A 19,817-nucleotide genomic window follows, 5' to 3' on the forward strand; every position below is an offset into this window, starting at 1 on the left:
GAGAGCTACCGTAGAGTTGATGAAGTTGTGTGTGCTACCTGAATCTATCACAATACTCATTGTGTTCCTGTCCAACCTTTCTGTTACCTTCATTATATTAAGCCCCACTGTGCCCTCCAACACATCCAGTGATATATGTGGGGCAAAATCTCACCTTCTATGAATCTTTTATTTTCTTGCATTATACTTAGAGAAGATAACCTTTTGTTTCGACACGTATGACGAGGAATGAACTTCTCATCACACCAGAAACACATCCTCTTCAACCGTCTTTCTTTGAATTCTTAGTTTTTGATAGATTTTGTGGGTTTAATGGGGTTTCTATAAGTGTTGTTGGAAGGGGTAATGTTTCAGGGACCTGGGTTTGGTTTTGGTATGGTAGTATGAGGGGTTATTGGGTTCTTTGTGGGATTTGGTGGTGGAGAAGAAGTAATCTGATGAGATGGAAAGGCATTGGTGGTAGAATATCTTCTATCTAAACTAGAGGATTTTTCATAGTTTTGAAACCTGACTCGATCATCGACCCAGTCCAATGATCAGGTCACGGGTCAAATGGGTTGCCTAGGTCAACCCAAATTTGTTTTTTAATTCATTCTTATATAATTATAATATTTTTTCTATATATTTTTTTAATTCATTCTTCTTATCAATACATTAATATTTTTTTAACAAGAAAAACAGCCACTCCAAATTCCCTAACCCACCGTTTCGCACATTTTTTCTTTCTTTTGTTTTTCAGACATAAACTATCTTGAAACTTTTTAAAAGCACTTCTCTTTCCCTTCCTATGTGTTTTGATGACCGTAGGTTTACTTCAAAACACATAAAAGTTATCAGTGTAAATTCAAACCCTTTTAACAGTAAATACCATCAGCCACCACCAAAGGGACTAAACCATCAAAGTTTTTCTTTTGTTACGGGGAAGAGAAAGAGAAGTAGTGGTGATCATAACTAGAACAAGTGCACTTCTTCTTCGGGTAATGTATCAGTTCTCTTACTTCTTTAAATGATTTTGGGGTTGTTGAGAAAATGGTGGGAGATGAAGGGAGTTTTGAATCTTGATGATTGAATCAAGAACTGCTAATCGATGCCCAATCAAGAACTGCGAGTTTAAAAAAAGGAAAAGAACAAAGAAAAGAGAGTGAAAGAAGGAGATTCATGAAGAGAAACAAAAGTCTTGCATCTTTAGTGTATCGTTCATCTTTGTCGTTTTGGCCTTTGAAGGCCAAAACGACATCATTTAACCTCTATGCATATAAAAAAATAGGTCGGGTCTTAGCCGGGTTTACCCGGGTTGGCGGGGTCCCGGGTCGACTGGGTTTTGCCAGGCCAACTCCCAGGCAGGTTTTTGCTTAGACCCAGACCGGTCCCATGCCTGGGTCAGTCGAGTCCAGGGTCGACCTGCCAGGCCGGTCCGGGTTTCAAAACTATAGGATTTTTGGTAAGCTAGAGTGTTGGCTTGCAAACTGGCGAGATTGTAAGCATGCTTAGGAGTCTTAGGTCAAACATTTTAATTGTGTTCTTGATCTCCAAATCTAGGCCTCCTAAGTAGATGACCAATGACTGTATTTCATTGATCTCAACCTTATTCCACAGGATATCAAAGTCCTGGATGTATTCTTCTAGGTCTCCCAACTATTTAAGTTCCATCAATTCCTCAAGAGGTTGCCCTCCAAACCTATAACATATAGCTTTCACAAATTCTTCCCAAGTAGGTCCTTGGTTTCCTATGCTCCATAAGAAATTTGATGCCAGTAAAGAGTAACTCCTTTTAAGTAATAGGACGTTATTCACATTTTGTCAAATTCAGCAACATTTTCCATCTCGAAATATTACATGCACTTGTAAAGCCACTTGTGCACATCTTCCCCATTGAAAGTTGGAAAGAAATATTTGGTTTTGTGTACCTTATAGAATGGTACCCTATCTTCATGTAAGAACTTGGTTCTGGAATCAGCTCCTTCCATACTCGAGGCTTGTTTGTCCTTGCCTTAACTTGGACTGCTGGGGAGTTGAGAGAGTATTTGCAAGGTGAATTCCAACTATTGTTCCATAATTCCTATGAGGCTTCTGATGTCTCTAATATGTGCATCTTGGTTTTCGATGGTCTGATCCAATTTAGCGTTTTGTCCTTTCAACAAGTCTGCCATCAATTCATACTTCTAGCTATTATCTTGTAAGACCGCTGCAATGGAGTCCTCAATGTGTTTAAAATTTGCTACCCTTGTGTATGGTGCCATGGTGGAAGTCTGTGGATTGCTTCCTCTGATATCACTTGGTACAGGTGAGAAACTAATGGTGCCGATATGGAGGGAATCCAATGATTACTAGGGAGGTTAGATGGAGTGAATGGGTGTGTAGGGTGGTTATTGTTCAACCATTGATACTAAAGTAAGAAGAGAATCCAGTTTGTTAAATTTCTAAGAATATAGGAGTTCATAAATTTCTCATTTCTTTTCTTTTGTGTTTGTTATATAACATTCTTCCTTCTACAAAGGCTTAGGAACCGTAAGAAGGAAAACTAAAACGGTGCATTTTGACTATAATTGAAATAGTGCGTAAGGATTTGCAACGGTTACTTCGTTTGAATTCCTAAAACGAATTCATTCTTCTCCTTCTCCTTCAGCTGGTAACAACACACGATCAAGAAAAATCATCAAAGATCATCTTGAACATGTTAAGCATCAAATCTCAAGTCTACCAACCAAATTTCCATTAATCAAATATCTTAATCCAAATATGTACATAAACCATAACAAAAAGTCTATAGTATTAGGAAAAATCACATCAAGCCAAATTTCCCTTTTTCCTTGCCAATTCCAGCCACCATAAACATCAAATTCAAGATCGTAGGTTACAAAATTTTCTCGACAATTCTTTACCATTTCTAGTAAACAAAAATTTCTAGTCACATTACTAACTCAAATACATCATTTATGTACAAAACTCACCATCATATTCAAACAAACAAACAAACAAATAACCAAAATTAAAGCAATCTAAAACACAAATTTTGACTAAACACACTAATACAAATCCAGCAAATACAGCGCCACAAATCTAGCAAACATACCCAGCATTTCCAACAAAATCACATCCTAATTTTCAGTACAACCATTGCCCAAATCTATCTTATCTACAACCTATTAGTTTAATATGTCCCGTAACCAATTGGTTGGTTACACGTGACATTATTACATTCATGCAAATACATATTTATTATTAATAAAGACTTAATTTATCTTTAATATTCATATAATATTAGATTAATAAATATAATATTTGATTTATAAATATAGAGTGAACATAAAGTCCATGAGATAAAAATATCTTGCAAAAGAAATTATAAAGTTGTTATAATTATGAGATTCCTATTGCATCAAAACATTGTTCCTAAAATGTTCATTATCGATGTTCTCTTAAATATTGGACATTTATTAGAACCGTTAAGACTTGTATATATTATGTTCTTTTTTTTTTATGAAATGAAGCAGTTGTTCTCATAAGCTAAGATATAAAGGATGCCTAGAACTAATATGTAGGTGCTTGACATAAGATATATACATTGAACTGACTCGCATGAGAATTTCATATGAAAATATCACTTGTGTCTATAGAAAGACCCACGTGATGGTTCTGTAAGTTATCCTTAGACTTGAGATCACTAAGTTATTTTTATACAGGGAGTGTTATGTTTTCATCTTGTTACACGTTATCTTGGTAAAGGTAACAAATGGATAGACATTGGATATAACATAAACTATATGAAGGTATTTGAGTGATTAAGAGAGATTTGAAAAGAGTTTCAAATCTTATTCAAAGAATTAATGACTATAATGTTGCAAACAAATATGATTTAACATGACAGACACACTCTTTGCTAAAATATCTAAATTGAAACATTATTAATGAAGAGATAATAATTACACTGAAAAACTAGTCACTTAAAGGTTAAGTCAAACCACTTATGACTTTCTTAATATTTAAGGGATCATAACATTTTACTAGATAGTGCACTTTATCTTCAAATATAAATTAATTAATTATTGAGTTGATAATAAATTAAATTATTTAATTTATTTAATTTAATTTATTTAGAATTACAATTTATATTTGAATCAACATATTAGTAACTTTATAAATCATATATATTAAGAACTATTTGTTATAAATTAAATTAAAATAATTAATAAAGTGTGACCTGATTAAAAATTATTTAAGAAATTAAGCACTAAAATATATTTAACTTATATATTTTAATAAATAAAAATTAGGATTTTTTTTTTAAAAAAAAACACGAGATATATTCTTTGGCCCACTAGAGCTTTTACCATTTTGCGCGTCCTATGCCATTAGTGGTTCCTGTTTGTCCATGCAATGACTAAAGTCTGGTTGTTCTTTTGACAACCACATAAACTTTTATACTAAAATGGACATTGTCGTGTGTTTCAGTTGTTTTCTTTCTCTTTTAATTTGGTAATCTCAAATCTAATTTTAAACTTATTATGCTATATAAAGATTTAATTAAAAGATATAAAAATACCTTGGCAGGCGCCTAACAATGGCGACCTCGTACATTTCTTTTATAAAGGCTTATTCTATATATGCCACTAGTGGTCCGTGTTTGCCCATGAGAAGAATTTACCCCACATCACCGACAGAATGGGAGCATGTGACATGGAATTTTTTTTTTTTTATATCGCCCTCAATTTCTTCTTCATAAGCAAAGGTTTGATTTTCAAACTTAAGTTGACATGATATGTGCATGTTTACTCAAATTTTTAGTAAAAAAGGGGAGTTCGAGTTGTGTCTTTTTTAATAGATGGAGTGACAAATTTTGACCACCAAATATATATATATAATTTTTCAGTTATGGATCAGGTCGTACACTAAGCATTCTCATGTAGAGACCACCCTTCCACTCATGATAAATCTATAAACACTCGAGTGTATCTGGTACTGTGATAGCTTTTGTAGTTATGATTTTAAAAAATTTATTTTATAAAAATGTTTTTAGTTGAGATTGGTTTAAAAAAATATATGTTTGGTTATACCTGTGGTTGAAATTGAGGTTGAACAAAAAATAATTTAATGTATTTGGTTTAAAGAATGCTTTTCAAAATGAAGTTATAAAATAATTTAAAAATATATATTAATATTGATGGTTTTTAATTTAAATATTGTAGATTTAACGACTGGTATTACATTATAAAATAAATAATATTGATATCAAATATTTTTTATTGTTCTATTAAACTATGTGCACTTTCATTACGTATGAAATCTATCCAACAAGGACTATATTTTTCATGGTTTCTGAAGCGCGCAACAACAACATCAGGTAAAATATCATCAAGAACAAAATTGGGATTGCGATCAAATTTTACAAATGTTACGTCATCAAACGATCTCCTTCTAATTTTTTGAATAAAACACAATTAAAAATAAAAATAAAAATTGAATTTTTTTAACTGGGTCGGACCCGACAAGAATAAAATTGGAAATGCAATCAAATTCTGCAAATACTATGTGATCAAGTGATCTCCTTTTAATTTTTTAAATAAAACATAATTAAAAATAAAAATAAAAATTAAATTTTTTTAACTGAATCAAATTTGATTTAATGTATTTAATTTTGAACCAAATCTGGTCCCGTTGAAAACAGTGGAGAGTAACTCCACTGTTCACGTGTGAAGAGTGGAGAGTCACTCTCCATTGAAAAAAAACGCAGCAGGATGAGAAGCATGAAAAATTGTTTCACCAGAACGTGCAATTAAACCTCTTTTTTAGTGGGTCCCATTAACCAAATCACAGCTGCTACTTATAACCACACACACTATTATTGAGTTTGAAATGCTCCTTATAACCACACACTATTATTGAGTTAGAAAAAAAACGCAGCAGTTATGGATTAGGCAATACACTGAGCATCTCCTATAAAGACCACCCTTTTACTCATGATAAATCCACAAACACTTGAAGAGAAGAAAATTGAAGTGATCCATTCATCTATCCGAAATAAATGGGTTCTCTATCCACAAACACTTTCTCCCCTTTAGACCCAAATGGTTTCACCAATGATTCCAAAATGGTGATCGATTTCATTGCTGATTATTACAAGAATATTGAAAACAACCCGGTTCAAAGCCAAGTGAAACCAGGGTACTTATTGACCCAATTGCCAGACACTGCCCCATATTGCGAGGAATCCTTAGAAGATGTTCTCAAAGATGTAACTGATAGCATTATCCCAGGCCTCACTCATTGGCAAAGCCCTAACTTCTTTGCTTACTTCCAAGCAAATGCAAGCACCGCAGGGTTTGTTGGTGAGATGCTCTGCACAGGCCTTAATGTTGTTGGCTTCAACTGGATTGCATCTCCTGCTGCTACCGAACTGGAATCCATTGTAATGGACTGGACGGGAAAGATGCTCAAGCTCCCATCTACTTTTTTGTTCTCAGGAAACGGAGGTGGTGTCTTGCACGGTAGCACTTGTGAGGCTATAGTTTGCACCCTAGTTGCAGCAAGAGACGCGACCTTGAGAATGATTGGAGCTGAAAACATTACGAAGCTGGTAGTTTATGCCTCTGATCAAACTCATTCAACTCTACTTAAGGGCGTCAAATTAGTTGGAATTCCATCCTCTAATTTTCGATGCCTCTCTACCTCATTTTCATCGGAATTTTCGTTATCACCTCAAGCATTGGAAGATGCAATTGAAAATGATATCGAAGCTGGATTTGTGCCCTTATTTTTATGCGCTACTATAGGCACTACAGCATGTGGAGCTGTTGATCCTGTTATGGATCTGGGGAAAATTGCCAGGAAATATAATCTATGGTTCCACGTTGATGCAGCTTACGCAGGTAGTGCATGCATATGCCCTGAATTCAGGCATTACCTGGATGGAGTAGAACTTGCAGACTCGTTGAGCATGAATCCACATAAATGGTTACTCACTAACATGGATTGTTGCTGCTTGTGGGTTAAGCAGCCTCGTTTATTAATCGAGTCACTGTCCAGTGATCCAGAATACTTGAGGAACAATGCCAGTGAATCAAGTGACGTCGTGGACTACAAAGATTGGCAAATTGCATTGAGTAGGCGATTCAGAGCTCTGAAGCTTTGGATTGTGATTCGCAGGCATGGATTAGCAAACCTTATGTGCCATATTCGTAGCGATGTGAACTTGGCTAAGCGGTTTGAGTCACTGGTGGCTAAAGACAGTAGGTTTGAGGTGGTGGTGCGAAGGAGGTTTTCTCTGGTATGTTTTAGGCTCAAGCACAACGATGAATGCCTGGGCTTGGAATTGAACCGTAAGCTTCTAGCTGCAGTGAATGAAAGTGGTCGTGCATTCATGACTCACGGGGTGGTTGGTGGCTTGTTTATCATACGCTGTGCGATCGGATCAACCTTGACTGAAGAACGACATGTAGATGATTTGTGGAAGTTGATTCAAGAAAAGGCAGCAGATCTTGTCAAAGAAACAGGTGCTATTGGAGAATGAATGAATGATGCAGAACATGTTATCTCTAATAAAACTATTAAAAATAATTTTGTAATTGTCCGTGGTTTGATCTCAGCAAGAAGTTTATGTTTAAGTTCGTAATTGTTATTGAAAGCAATATTTAAATTGCTATGTTTAAATAACAAAGTCTGCTTAAGGCAGACATCTGTTTTAAATAGCAATAATACCTTTCCATGCAGTTTTTTTTTTTTAATTTCGTATTATGTTTTCAGCCTTTTTCAGAGGGCATTATGAGTATGTTTTCTAAGTGGCGCTTAAAGAAATGGAATAAAATCTTCAGAAACATATGGTAGTAAAAGAGTAAGGCTAGAGTGAGACAGTGTTTTTTTATATATAAGATTTTATCTTATGCTAATATTTTTTTTAAGATTAATAGTTCAATCTAAAGGGCAAAGTAAAAAGGAATAAAAGACAAAAAAAAAATATACAATAAGGATATTCTCAGGATATATTTAGAATAAAGGGTAAAAATAAATATTCTTAAGTAGAGTAGTATAAATAAAAGAGTAAATAATGTGGGAGGCGTTGTGTAAAAAAGAAAAAAAAAACCCTAGCTACCATAAAAAGAGATAAAAAGAAAAAAAGAAAAGAGAAAAAGAAGAAGGAAAACCTACTTAAAAACCTAGCCTTATATCTCTTTTACTTTCTCTTTCGTAACAAAACCTTAGCCACCATTGAAGAGTTAAAACTGAAGAGAAAAGGAGTTGAAAATTAGGAAAGAAATCATAAAACATGGATATATAAATATCCATCAAATAAAAAGTACATCACTGCAAACACACATAACACGGTATTTAAGAGCTTCAGTACTCTTACATCACTGCTAACATAAACGTTAAAGAGTTTTTTAATCTTAACATAAAACTTGTTTTGCAGGTTGTTGTGAAACCAAGTCCAACGGTCTCAATCTGCTCCCTGTCTGTCCATCAGCCTACAAAAAACCTAAATCTAGTGAGATTTTTCGTCAAACTTGTCTCTCTCACACACACACAAGAGCAACCAATTCTAGGGTTGGCTGGTCATATTCATTCGGGCATTTCAATCAATGGTTTCATTTTATATCAATGGTTTCAACATCACAATCTCCAACAGAATTAAAATAGAATTTCTTGCTCAGTTTTCTTTAATTACTGACTCCGTGGAAGTAGGCTATGTGAAGATCGATAAAGAATTTCTTGCCTTTATGCCTACTACCATTAGGCTAAAGTTTTTTCATCCAATTAAAGGCAAGTCATATTTTAATAAAGATGAGATGGCATGTCTAATATTCTTAATAGTGTTATAATTATGAATCAATGATAGATAAGTAATAGAAACTAAAGGTATGATTGAGCCAATATTTAATGACGGAAAAAAAAGTTGTGTTGGTGATAAAAAAAACTTAGAGACTCAAAAAAATAATTTGTAGCAATCCACGGTATTTTGTGAGAAAAGATACAGTGATTTCCCCACATGATTTAGCTTTTCTGTTAATAAAAAGAAAAAAAATTACAAAGCTAAATTCTCTACCAACTTAATATTAAAAAAATCGACAAGGATAATTTTGGAAGGAAAAAAGCCCATGAGAAAAAACATTGTAACAATTGGCAATGTGAGAAAAACTACAGTGTTTTCCCTAATAAAATTGACAAAGAAAATTTTAGACAAAATCATAAAAAAACCATTTAGAGAAATAATGTAGCAATCCACAATATTTTATGAGGAAAATTATAACGCTTTCCCCATATGATTTAGCTTTATTTTAATTATAATTCTTAACCAACTCAATATTTAAAAAAATAAAATTGACAAAGATAATTTTGGAAAAAATCATAAAACAATCATGTGAGAAAACGCTGCTGCAATTCACAGTGTTTTAAAGAAAAAAATTAAAAAGATAAATTCTCAATCAGCTCAATATTAAAAAAAACGACAGAGACAATTTTAGAAAAAAAATCTAATAAAAAAGGGGGAAAAACCATGTTGAAAACATTGTAACAATTCACAGTATTTTGTAATGAAAGCTCAATGCTTCCCCACATGATTTAACCTTATTTGTAATTACTTATAATTCTAATTCTCAACCAGCTCAATATTAAAAAAATAAAATAGACAAAGATAATTTTAAAGCAATTATAAGGAAAAAAAACCATGTGGAGAGACACTTTAGCAATCCACAGTGTTTTGTGAGGAAAGTTACAGTGCTTTTCCCACATGATTAAGCTTTATTATAAAGTTAAATTTTGACGAGTTCAATATTAAAAAAATAAAATCGACAAAGATAATTTTAGAATCCACAGTGCATTAGGTGTGGGTGAACAGTAAATTCCCCACACCCTTTAGCTTTATGTACGGATGGCATGTCCGCGCGCTACCATAGGCTTATAAAATAAATATACTTGATAGTGTTATAATTATGAATCAATGTCAGATAAGTAATAGAAACTAAAGGTATGATGGAGCCAATATTTCATTGCAGAAAAAAAAAGTTGTGTTGGTGATAAAAAACTTAGAGACTGAACAAAATGATTTGTAGCAATACACATTGTTTTGTGAGGAAAGATACAATGCTTTCACCACATGATTTAGCTTTTATGTTTATAAAAAGAAAAAAAATTACAAAGCTAAATTCTCTACCAACTTAATATTAAAAAAAAACGACAAAGATAATTTTGGAAGGAAAAAAACCCATGAGGAAAAACGTTGTAGCAATTGACTATGTTTTGTGAGGAAAACTACAGTGCTTTCCCCAATAAAATTAACAAAGATAATTTTAGAAAAAATCATAAAAAAAACCATTTAGAGAAATATTATAGCAATCCACAGTGTTTTGTGAGGAAAAAAACATCGCTTTCCCCATATGATTTAATTTTATTGTAATTATAATTCTTAACCAACTCAATATTCAAAAAAATAAAATCGACAAAGATAATTTTTGGAAACAATCATAAAAAATCATGTGGGGAAACACTGCAGCAATTCATAGTATTTTGAAGAAAAAAATTACAAAGCTAAATTCTCAATCAGCGCAATATTAAAAAAAATCAACAAAGACAATTTTAGAAAAAAAATATATAACAAAAAAACAGGGAAAAAAAACCATGTTGGAAACACTGTAGCAATTCACATTGTTTTGTGATGAAAGCTACAGTGCTTGCCCACATGATTTAACTTTATTTGTAATGACTTATAATTGTAATTCTCAACCAGCTTAATATTAAAAAAATCAAATTGACAAAGACAATTTTGAAAAAATTATAAGAAAAAAAACCTATGTGGAGAGACACTATAGTAATCCACAATATTTTGTGAGGAAAGCTACAGTGCTTTCCCTACATGATTAAATTTTATTACAAAGTTAAATTCTAACCAGCTCAATATTAAAAAAATAAAATTAAAAAAGATAATTTTGAAAAAAAAATATTACAAAAAAACACAAAAGAAACTGGAAAAAAACTATGAGGAAAAACTGTATCAATCCATAGTGTTTTGTAAGGAAAGTTACAGTGTTTTCCTCACATGATTTAGCCTTATTTGTATTTACTTGTAATTATAATTCTTAACTATCTTAATATTTAAAAAACATAATTGACAAAGAAAATTTTAGAAAAAAAACATAAAAAAAAACAAAAAATCATGTGGGAAAAAACACTGCAGCAATCCACAGTAATATGCGAGGAAAACTACAGTGTTTTTGTCACATATTGTAACTGTAATTCTTAACCAGCTCAATATTAAAAAATAAAATCGAAAAAGATAATTTTGAAGAAAATATAAAAACTAAAAAAAAAAAAAACATTTGGAGAAACACTGTAGCAATCAACAATGTTTTAAAGAAAAAAATTACAAAACTAAATTCTCAATTAGCTCAATATTAAAAAAATTAAATCAACAAATATAATTTTGAAAAATTAAAAAATAAAATAGAAATATAATATGAGAAAACACTGTAGCAATCCATAGTATTTTAAAGGAAAAAAATTACAAGGCAAAATTTTTAACTAACTCAATATTAAAAAAGTAAAATTAACAAAAATAATTTTGAAAAGAAATGAAAAGAAAAAAAAAAGGAAGAGAAAAGTAATACACTATGTGAAAACAAAATATGAAAAAAATAAAAAATAACTATACTGTAAATTACTATTGTAATCTATAGTATAATGAATATAAATGAACAATAAATTCTTCATACCTTTAGTAGTTTTATGTATAATAATAATTTATGACGGGTTATCTCTTTGTGCGGTCGTCATATCTAGGCTCATTGGCTTGACAAGAACTTGGACGTGCCTATCCTGACGAAGCTTGTGTTCTCCTCTTGAAATCCTCTGTGATTATGAACGAATAAATTAAGCAAACATTTAACAATATTTGGAAAGACTACATATTTTATTTTTTGTATCTTATGTTAATGAAGTTCTTTGGAGATTGTTTATGCACTCATAAATGAACTTTGTAATCCAATTAGGTAAACGAAAGCCTATATCCACACTATAATTAAAATATTTTGAGAATTACCTTTTCATAAGCCGAACCTCAAAAGTTAAATAAAAATTAAATTTGAATTATGTGCCTTTCTGAGCAATACACGTTCTACCACTATATTTTTTAATAATTTTTGTTGATTTAAAAACTAGTGGGTCTCACAGCTCTCCTATTTGATTTCCATACAACTCAATTTTTTTTAAAAAGAAAAGCAGCTCATGGAAAGGCCATATATACCTGTAGATATCACCAACATTCGGAATCATTGTCAGTTGATTGATAATGGATTTGGACTTCTCTATACTTGACAAATCCTTTGCAGCATTTTTCACATGCAGAAGCCAAAGATTTTAGAAGTTGCACCGACTGCAAGTCAAAAACCAATGAAAGATAAACTCTGAATCTAATCTTACAATTCCATAGTCAATTGCATCAACTCCAGTTACTTCTACACTACTCTTTGTCACATATGCACACGTAGCGCGATAGAATGTCGGGATTGAGAAATCATTATCTAATTGTTTGGTTTAGAGTTATTAAAAGATTTGGATGAGGTAGGGTGTAGTAGTCTTATCAAAAATTTTAAGGTAAGGAATTGATTGTAACTAGAAAAAGTATTAACACCTTAACACACTTTACTTGAGATAAATTTTATTATGTGGTCTGGATGTAGTTTAAAGGTGTTAATAGGTTCTAAACCTGTAGTCTGAGATGGCTTAGAACAAAGATTTATATTCATGAACAAAGATTTTCGCTCATTCATTGATAATAGATTTGGACTTCTCTATACTTGACAATCCTTTGCAATATTTTTCACATGCAGAAGCCAATGATTTTAGAAGTTGCACCGACTGCAAGTCAAAAACCAATGAAAGAAAAACTCTGAATCTAATCTTACAATTCCATATTCAATTGCCTCAACTCCAGTTTCTTCTATGCTACTCTTTGTCGCATATAAATTTAAGTATGGAAAGAAAAAAGAAAAAAAAAGAAATATAATTATATATATAATTTAAATCTAAGAAAAAGAAAGAGAAATTATTGCATATATTTTTACGCCCACTAGAGCTTTTACCATTTTACGCTTGTTCTATGCCATTAATGGTTCCTGTTTGTCCACGCACTGGAAGAAGTCTGTTTGCTTTGTCCACGCGATGGTTCTTTTGACAACCACATGACAGTCGGGAGGATATTATTCATTTAAATTATTTTCTTATCCATCATCCGTTTCAAAAGATCTATTAATTCTTCAAATTCAAGTTGGCATGATATGTGTATTGTACTTTTCCAAAGTTTTAATTATAAAAGGGAATAATTAAAAATATTTTTGGGATATATATATATATATATATATTTGAATTGATAATATACAAACTATTAGTATTTGATTAAAAATCAATTTAATTTCACAAGCGTTATTCTTAAACAAAATTTTTAGTTTAAAAAAGAGTGTGAAAAACATTCAAACTCAAACCCAATAAGATAAACATCAAACCAGACCAAATTTCAAGCAATAAAAGACAAGGTTTTATTTGCAATCAAGCATAAATCAAGAATCAAGTATCCATTCATTTCGATTATCACTTTAATATCATGATTTTTATCAAAAGTGGGTTTCGGTTCAAAACCAAAACCCAAGGATTAAAACCCACAGAACATGTTATTGATGTATAAAAACCCTAGATTATTGGCTAATGATGGCATGCGAACTTGCAGAAACCAAAATTAAATCAAAACTAAACCTAAAACTAGTACTCAAAACAATATTATTTGGATGAACATGAAGAACATGAACCTAAGTTGCCCATAAATGCCTAAGCTGCTACCAAACCTAGAAATTGGCATTTTTGGCCTCTAAATTTCCAATTTTTGGTCCTCACAAACAACATCATTAATAACACAAACTTGTTTGACTCAAAACAAACAATAGAAACAAAAGGTCATCAAAATCACTTATTAGATTCTTCCTTCCAAAATGACACCCACAATGACACAACCAATAAAAAACAACAAATATCAATCCAAAACTGACTCTTTAAACACTAGGGACTCAAACCAAACTCAGGAACCAATAACATACATTAGCAACCTAGAAAAGATCAACACAAACATGCTATATTTGGTAGATTCCAAAAACCATTGCATTTCAACAAAAACAACATCCAAAATCTTTTAAACATCCAGTAAACATTAACAACAACTTGAAAACAAGATTAATCAATCAAAACAACATTTTCATTCATCAATCCACATAAATGTTTTTTCTAGTGTTTTTGATGGATTCTCACATAGAGTGATCAAAGCTCAGTCTTTTGATGAAAATGAGAGAGATCTTGATAAATGATAACGACTGGAACCTTTGTCCTTCAATGGTTTTTTGGGATGGTGATTTTGCCTAGGTGGTTTTCTTTTTTTTAGAGACAAAGACATGTATTTTTCACCTTCTAACCTTGGATGAAAGATTAATAGCCCTTGATAAGAACCTTCTAAAAGTTTTTAAGTGTGAAACACAAAAAAGTTTGATGGTTTTGCGCAAATGAGTATCTCAATCAAGGCTGACTAAAATGACCACTTTCGAGACTTCGTTGGAGCAACTTCAATTTAAACATCATTAGACACAACATGAACTTTGTAGAGGAGATGCACAACTTTTTTTTGGATCCATCTTTGCTTAATTTAGAGGTCTGTAACTCCATATTCATTCGTTTGAAGGTGTCAACTTGATTAACCCAGAATCTAAAAATACAATGATGGTTGATCAGGGACATGGTGATGGATATTTCTATGGAATAATTGGGATGTAAACATCCAATTTCATGGAAATAGGGTTGTAGAGGTTTAGAACTCCACAACGAGCTCTTAGATGGTGTTAACCCAATCATCCAAAACTGCCAAGGAAAGAGATAGATAGTGGTTGTAAGGCATGTCACACAATCCCTTCATTAAACCTAAATGAAGCGTCATTCAGATTAAAACCTAGAAATTAGGGTTTTTAATTTAGAATTTGACAGATTTTAATTTAGTCCATGTTCTTCTAATTGTAGCATATGCACCTTTAATTGTCTCAAAATCATTTTAATCCTTGCAATTTTGCTCCTAGAAATTCTGATTTGAAGCTCCTAAGTTCAGCGCCTTATTCATTTTGATATTTGATTTCTGAATTGTGTAATTTGACCCTCAATTAACCATCAAACTTTTAATTTTCTTCAACTTGGCTAATGATTTGGTCAATTTCAACCCTTAAAGTCTCGCGCCTTTTATAATTTAGTCTCTAGTTTTGAATTTCTTCAATCAAACCTCTAATTAACTATCAAACTTTAATTTTTTCACAATTAAGCCTCTTATTTGACCAATTAAACATTCTAAACTCCAATTTCAGTCCCCCAAACTTTAATAAAATCAATTAAGCCTTTCAAAATTCTCATTGAGTCCTTACTCATCAAAATTTGTATTTCTTTACCCTAAATAAAATATTATCACCAATAAGGCCTTTTGTCAATCAAAATCGGATCACTAATTTGTCAATCTTGTACATGCTGGTCCTTAAACTTTTCTACTTGTCATTTTTATCAACTTGGATAATCTTCTAGGCTTTCTTCATGTGTATTATCTTGTATTTTTTTTTTAGATTTTCTTTTTCTATTATTTCTTTTCTTTTCTTGATTTTTTGAGGTAAAAAATAGGTAACAACACCATGATTTAGATCAAGTGCAAGCTCTTGAAGAGGTACAAGATATTCAGGTTGATGATAAAATGGACAATGTATCTTACAATATTGTAAAAAAAAGAAGAAAAAAGGCCAAGAAAACTCTAGAATGGTATACTAATCTTACTCAATCTCTTAGTAGCATTATTTATTAAGCAAGATACATGTGATGGTTGCTAACCTTTTTCATATACAGATAACATAGCCAATGCTAATTTTGATAAATGGTTAGTTGTCATGCATGAAGAGATGGAATCTCTATATAAGAATCAAACTTAGAAGCTTGTTCAACTTCTTAAAGGAAAAAGATAATGGGTTATAAGTTGATCTTTAAGAGAAATTAAGTTATTCTTAGAGCAGAGCATGCTAGATACAAAATTTGACTAGTTGTAAAAGGATATAGTTAGGTAGACAGTGGTGACTTCATTAGGTATACCCCCCTATAGTCATGTGTAGTTCTATTAAAATTTTGTTGTTTTTGGTTGCTATACGAGACTTGGAGATAGAGCAGCTTGATGTCAAGACTGTATTTTTACATGGAGAAGTAGAGGAATGGCCTGAGGGTTTTATGGTTGATTATTACAAGAATATTGAAAACAACCCGGTTCAAATACATACAAACTGTTTCTTGCTGTCTTGGACTATTATATATATATATATATATATATATATATATATATATATATAAAAAAAAACTAAAAATAATGAATAAAGGACATGCCTTTTTATATATTATTTTTTTAAAAAAATAAAGATTCATGTCAAAACTATTTTTAACTTATTTTATAATTTCATCTATTTAACCAAATACGTTTTTATCTCATCTGTTTTGAAAACATCACCCAAATGCAAATGCAATTTTAATGTCTACTCGGGACATGAGTGGTTATATTTTTATACCATCGTTTTAGGTTTGAATTCAAGAAAAAAATGTTGAAGAAAAGGCATTTATATATGAATGTATTAATTCAAAAATAAATGACTTATTTGAAATTTGAAAGTCGAGTGAGAAAAACCTCAACTTTAATACATAGAAATATAATAAATGTTAAGGAAAAAAGAAAAAGAAAAAGAAAAAGAAATGTGTCTCGGTGGTTGCAAAATTGTGAGCTGATTATTATGGTACAACTGTGGTTTAAGCTCACGTAGCTTTCAATTTTGTTTTCTGATTAGCTGGGTCCCAACGAAATTTAAGGTAGCTAGAGGGGTAGATCGGGTTGCGGCCTCTGTTTTTTAAGCTATCATCTTCGTTGGATTTTTCTATGAACTGTAGTGGAAACACATGTTTTCAAACATGTGGTCTGGTCAGGACCAGAACAGTTTTCTGTCTTTTGAAACTGACCTCAAAAATCTATAGACCTTGGAAGCAAATGTTTTCAATGCTTGTATGAAAAACAAAAACAGAAGAGTTAAAAGAGTTTTTTATTTGTTCGTTACATGTGATGTTATTATATTCATATAAATATATATTGATTATTAATAAAAACTTATTTTATTTTTAATATTTATATAATATTAGATTAATAAATCTAATATTTGATTTATGATTCTAACGTAAAGATAAAATCTATAGGATAAAAATGCCTTGCAAAAAAAATTATAAAATTGTTTTAATTATAAGATTTCTATTGCATCAAAACATTGTTTCTAATAAAATATTTCTAGCTGATGCTCTCTTAAATATTGGATATTTATTAGAGTCGTTGAGACTAATACATATTATATTATTTTCTTTATGAAATGAAGCAGTTATTCTCCTAAGTTAAGATATAAAGAATACGTAGAACTAATATATAGGTGCTTGTCATAAGATATATATATTGAACTGACTCGCATGAAAATTTCATATAGAGATATCACTTGTGTCTATAGAAACCTCCACGTGACGGTTCTGTAAGTTATTCTTAAACTTGAGATCACTAAGTTATTTTTATATAGGAAGTGCTATGTTTTCATCTTGTTACACATTATCTTGGTCAAGGTAATAAATGGATAGACATTGGATATAACATAAACTATATGAAGATATTTGAGTGATTAAGAGATAATTCATCACCCTAAGTAAATTAAAAAAAATATTCCACATGTTCCCAAATAGTATTTGATTTATCACCTTACACAAGGTGAAATAAGATTTGAAAAGAGTTTCAAATCTTATTCAAATAATCAAAGACTATAATGTTGCTAACAAATATGATTTAATATGACAGACACACTCTTTGCTAAAATATCTAAATTGAAATATTATTGATGAAGTAATAATAATTACACTGAAAAACTAGTCATTTAAAGGTTAAGTCAAACCACTTATAACTTTCGTAATATTTAGGGGATCATAACATTTTACTAGACGGTACACTTGATCTTCAAATATAAATTACTCAATTATTGAGGTGATAATAAATTAAATTATTTTATTTATTTAATTTTATTTATTTAGAATTACAATTTATATTTGAATCAACATATTAGTAACTTTATAGATCATATACATTAAGAACTATTTGTTATAAATTAAATTGAAATAATTAATAAAGTGTGACCTGATTAAAAATTATTTAAGGAATTAAGCACTAAAATATATTTAATCTATATATTTTAATAAATAAAAATTAGGATTTTTTTTTAAAAAAAACACGAGATATATTCTTTGGCCCACTAGAGCTTTTACCATTTTGCGCGTCCTATGCCATTAATTAGTGGTTCCTGTTTGTCCATGCAATGACAAAAGTCTGGTTGTTCTTTTGACAACCACATGAACTTTTATACTAAAATGGACATTGTCGTGTGTTTCAGTTGTTTTCTTTCTCTTTTAATTTGGTAATCTCAAATCTAATTTTAAACTAATTATGCTATATAAAGATTTAATTAAAAGATATAAAAAAAACCTTGGCAGGCGCCTAACATTGGCCACTACAAGATTTCACAGTTTTACCGACGGCAAAATTCCGTCGATGTGTGATTAGAAGTGCGTCGGTGATTTTTTTACCGACGTCATCACCGACGGAATACGTCCGTCGGCTTTACCTTCGTCGGTGATTCCTCATTCCGTCGGTATATCAGTCGGAAAAACAAAAAAAATCATTTACCGACGGTTTTACAGACGGAACGTGCGCGCCAAAAAAAAAAGATTCCGCTTGAAATATACCGACGGATTTTCATTCCGTCGGTGAAATTGAATTTACCGACGGACAATATCCGTCGGTACATCAGTCGGTGAATGTATGAAATACCGATGGCTTATGTCCGTCTGTAAATTCATCGGTACTGGTGGAAGCTACTGTTAAATGGCAACGGATTAATTCCATCGGTAAGTCTGTCGGTGAAAGTTTAAAATACCGACCGAATTCATCCGTCGGTAAAATCCTTGGTAATAGTTTTTTTCTTAATTTGTTTTTAAAAAATTATTTAGGATATATAATATAAAACTATATAAATTAATTGTTATACAAACCAATTATGCAAATAAAATTTTTATTAAACATAAAAAAAAACAAAGTTAAATAATATTCATTACAAACTGAATATGTTTCAAGAAAAATAATAAATGAAGTTTTAAAGGTAAATAATGTTGATTACAAATTAATATAAAGATGATGGAGCTTGAGGAGGAGGAGGAGATCCTGGCGGAGGCTGGTGGTTATACGGCCAAAAAGGATTAGGCGCACATGTTCCGCTATTTGACAATTTCATAATCATTTCGTAAAGCTGGTCATAAGCCGCTTTTTGCTTTTCCTGAGCCGCTTCATACTCCGCTTTTTGTTGTGCTTGAGACGCTTTGAATTGCTCAGACTCCGCTCTTTGTTGTGCATGAGACGCTTTGAGTTGTGCGTACTCCGCTTGTAGGTTGTTGTATTTCTCGTTGAGTTGCTGCAAAGCCACGAACTCCTTAGATTGGGAGCTCGCTATTGATTGGGAGCTCCCAACGGTTGAAACACTACGGGTCGACCGCAAGTTGTCGACCGTAGTGTTGGAGAGCCCGTAAACCCGATTTTTATCTGGTCCACCTGACGAGCCAACCTCCATCCACAAATCCGGATCGAATTCCGGATGGGTCAAAGTATCGTCCCCGTATCTCTCCCTTAACCGATTATTATAGGTCTCCTGAAAAAAAAAAAA

General features: G+C 31.5%; 1 protein-coding gene across 1 annotated transcript; it reads left to right on the top strand.

The window, feature by feature from the left end:
- Positions 1 to 5,991: 5,991 nt before the first annotated feature.
- On the top strand, positions 5,992 to 7,660 carry LOC133668990 (tyrosine decarboxylase 1-like). The gene has a single exon (XM_062089008.1). The coding sequence runs from the start codon at positions 6,023 to 6,025 to the stop codon at positions 7,505 to 7,507; it is 1,485 nt and encodes a 494-aa protein (XP_061944992.1). The 5' UTR covers positions 5,992 to 6,022; the 3' UTR covers positions 7,508 to 7,660.
- The last annotated feature ends 12,157 nt before the right edge of the window (positions 7,661 to 19,817 follow it).

This window comes from Populus nigra, chromosome 12 (genome assembly GCF_951802175.1).
Source record: "Populus nigra chromosome 12, ddPopNigr1.1, whole genome shotgun sequence".
Lineage (NCBI taxonomy): Eukaryota > Viridiplantae > Streptophyta > Magnoliopsida > Malpighiales > Salicaceae > Populus > Populus nigra.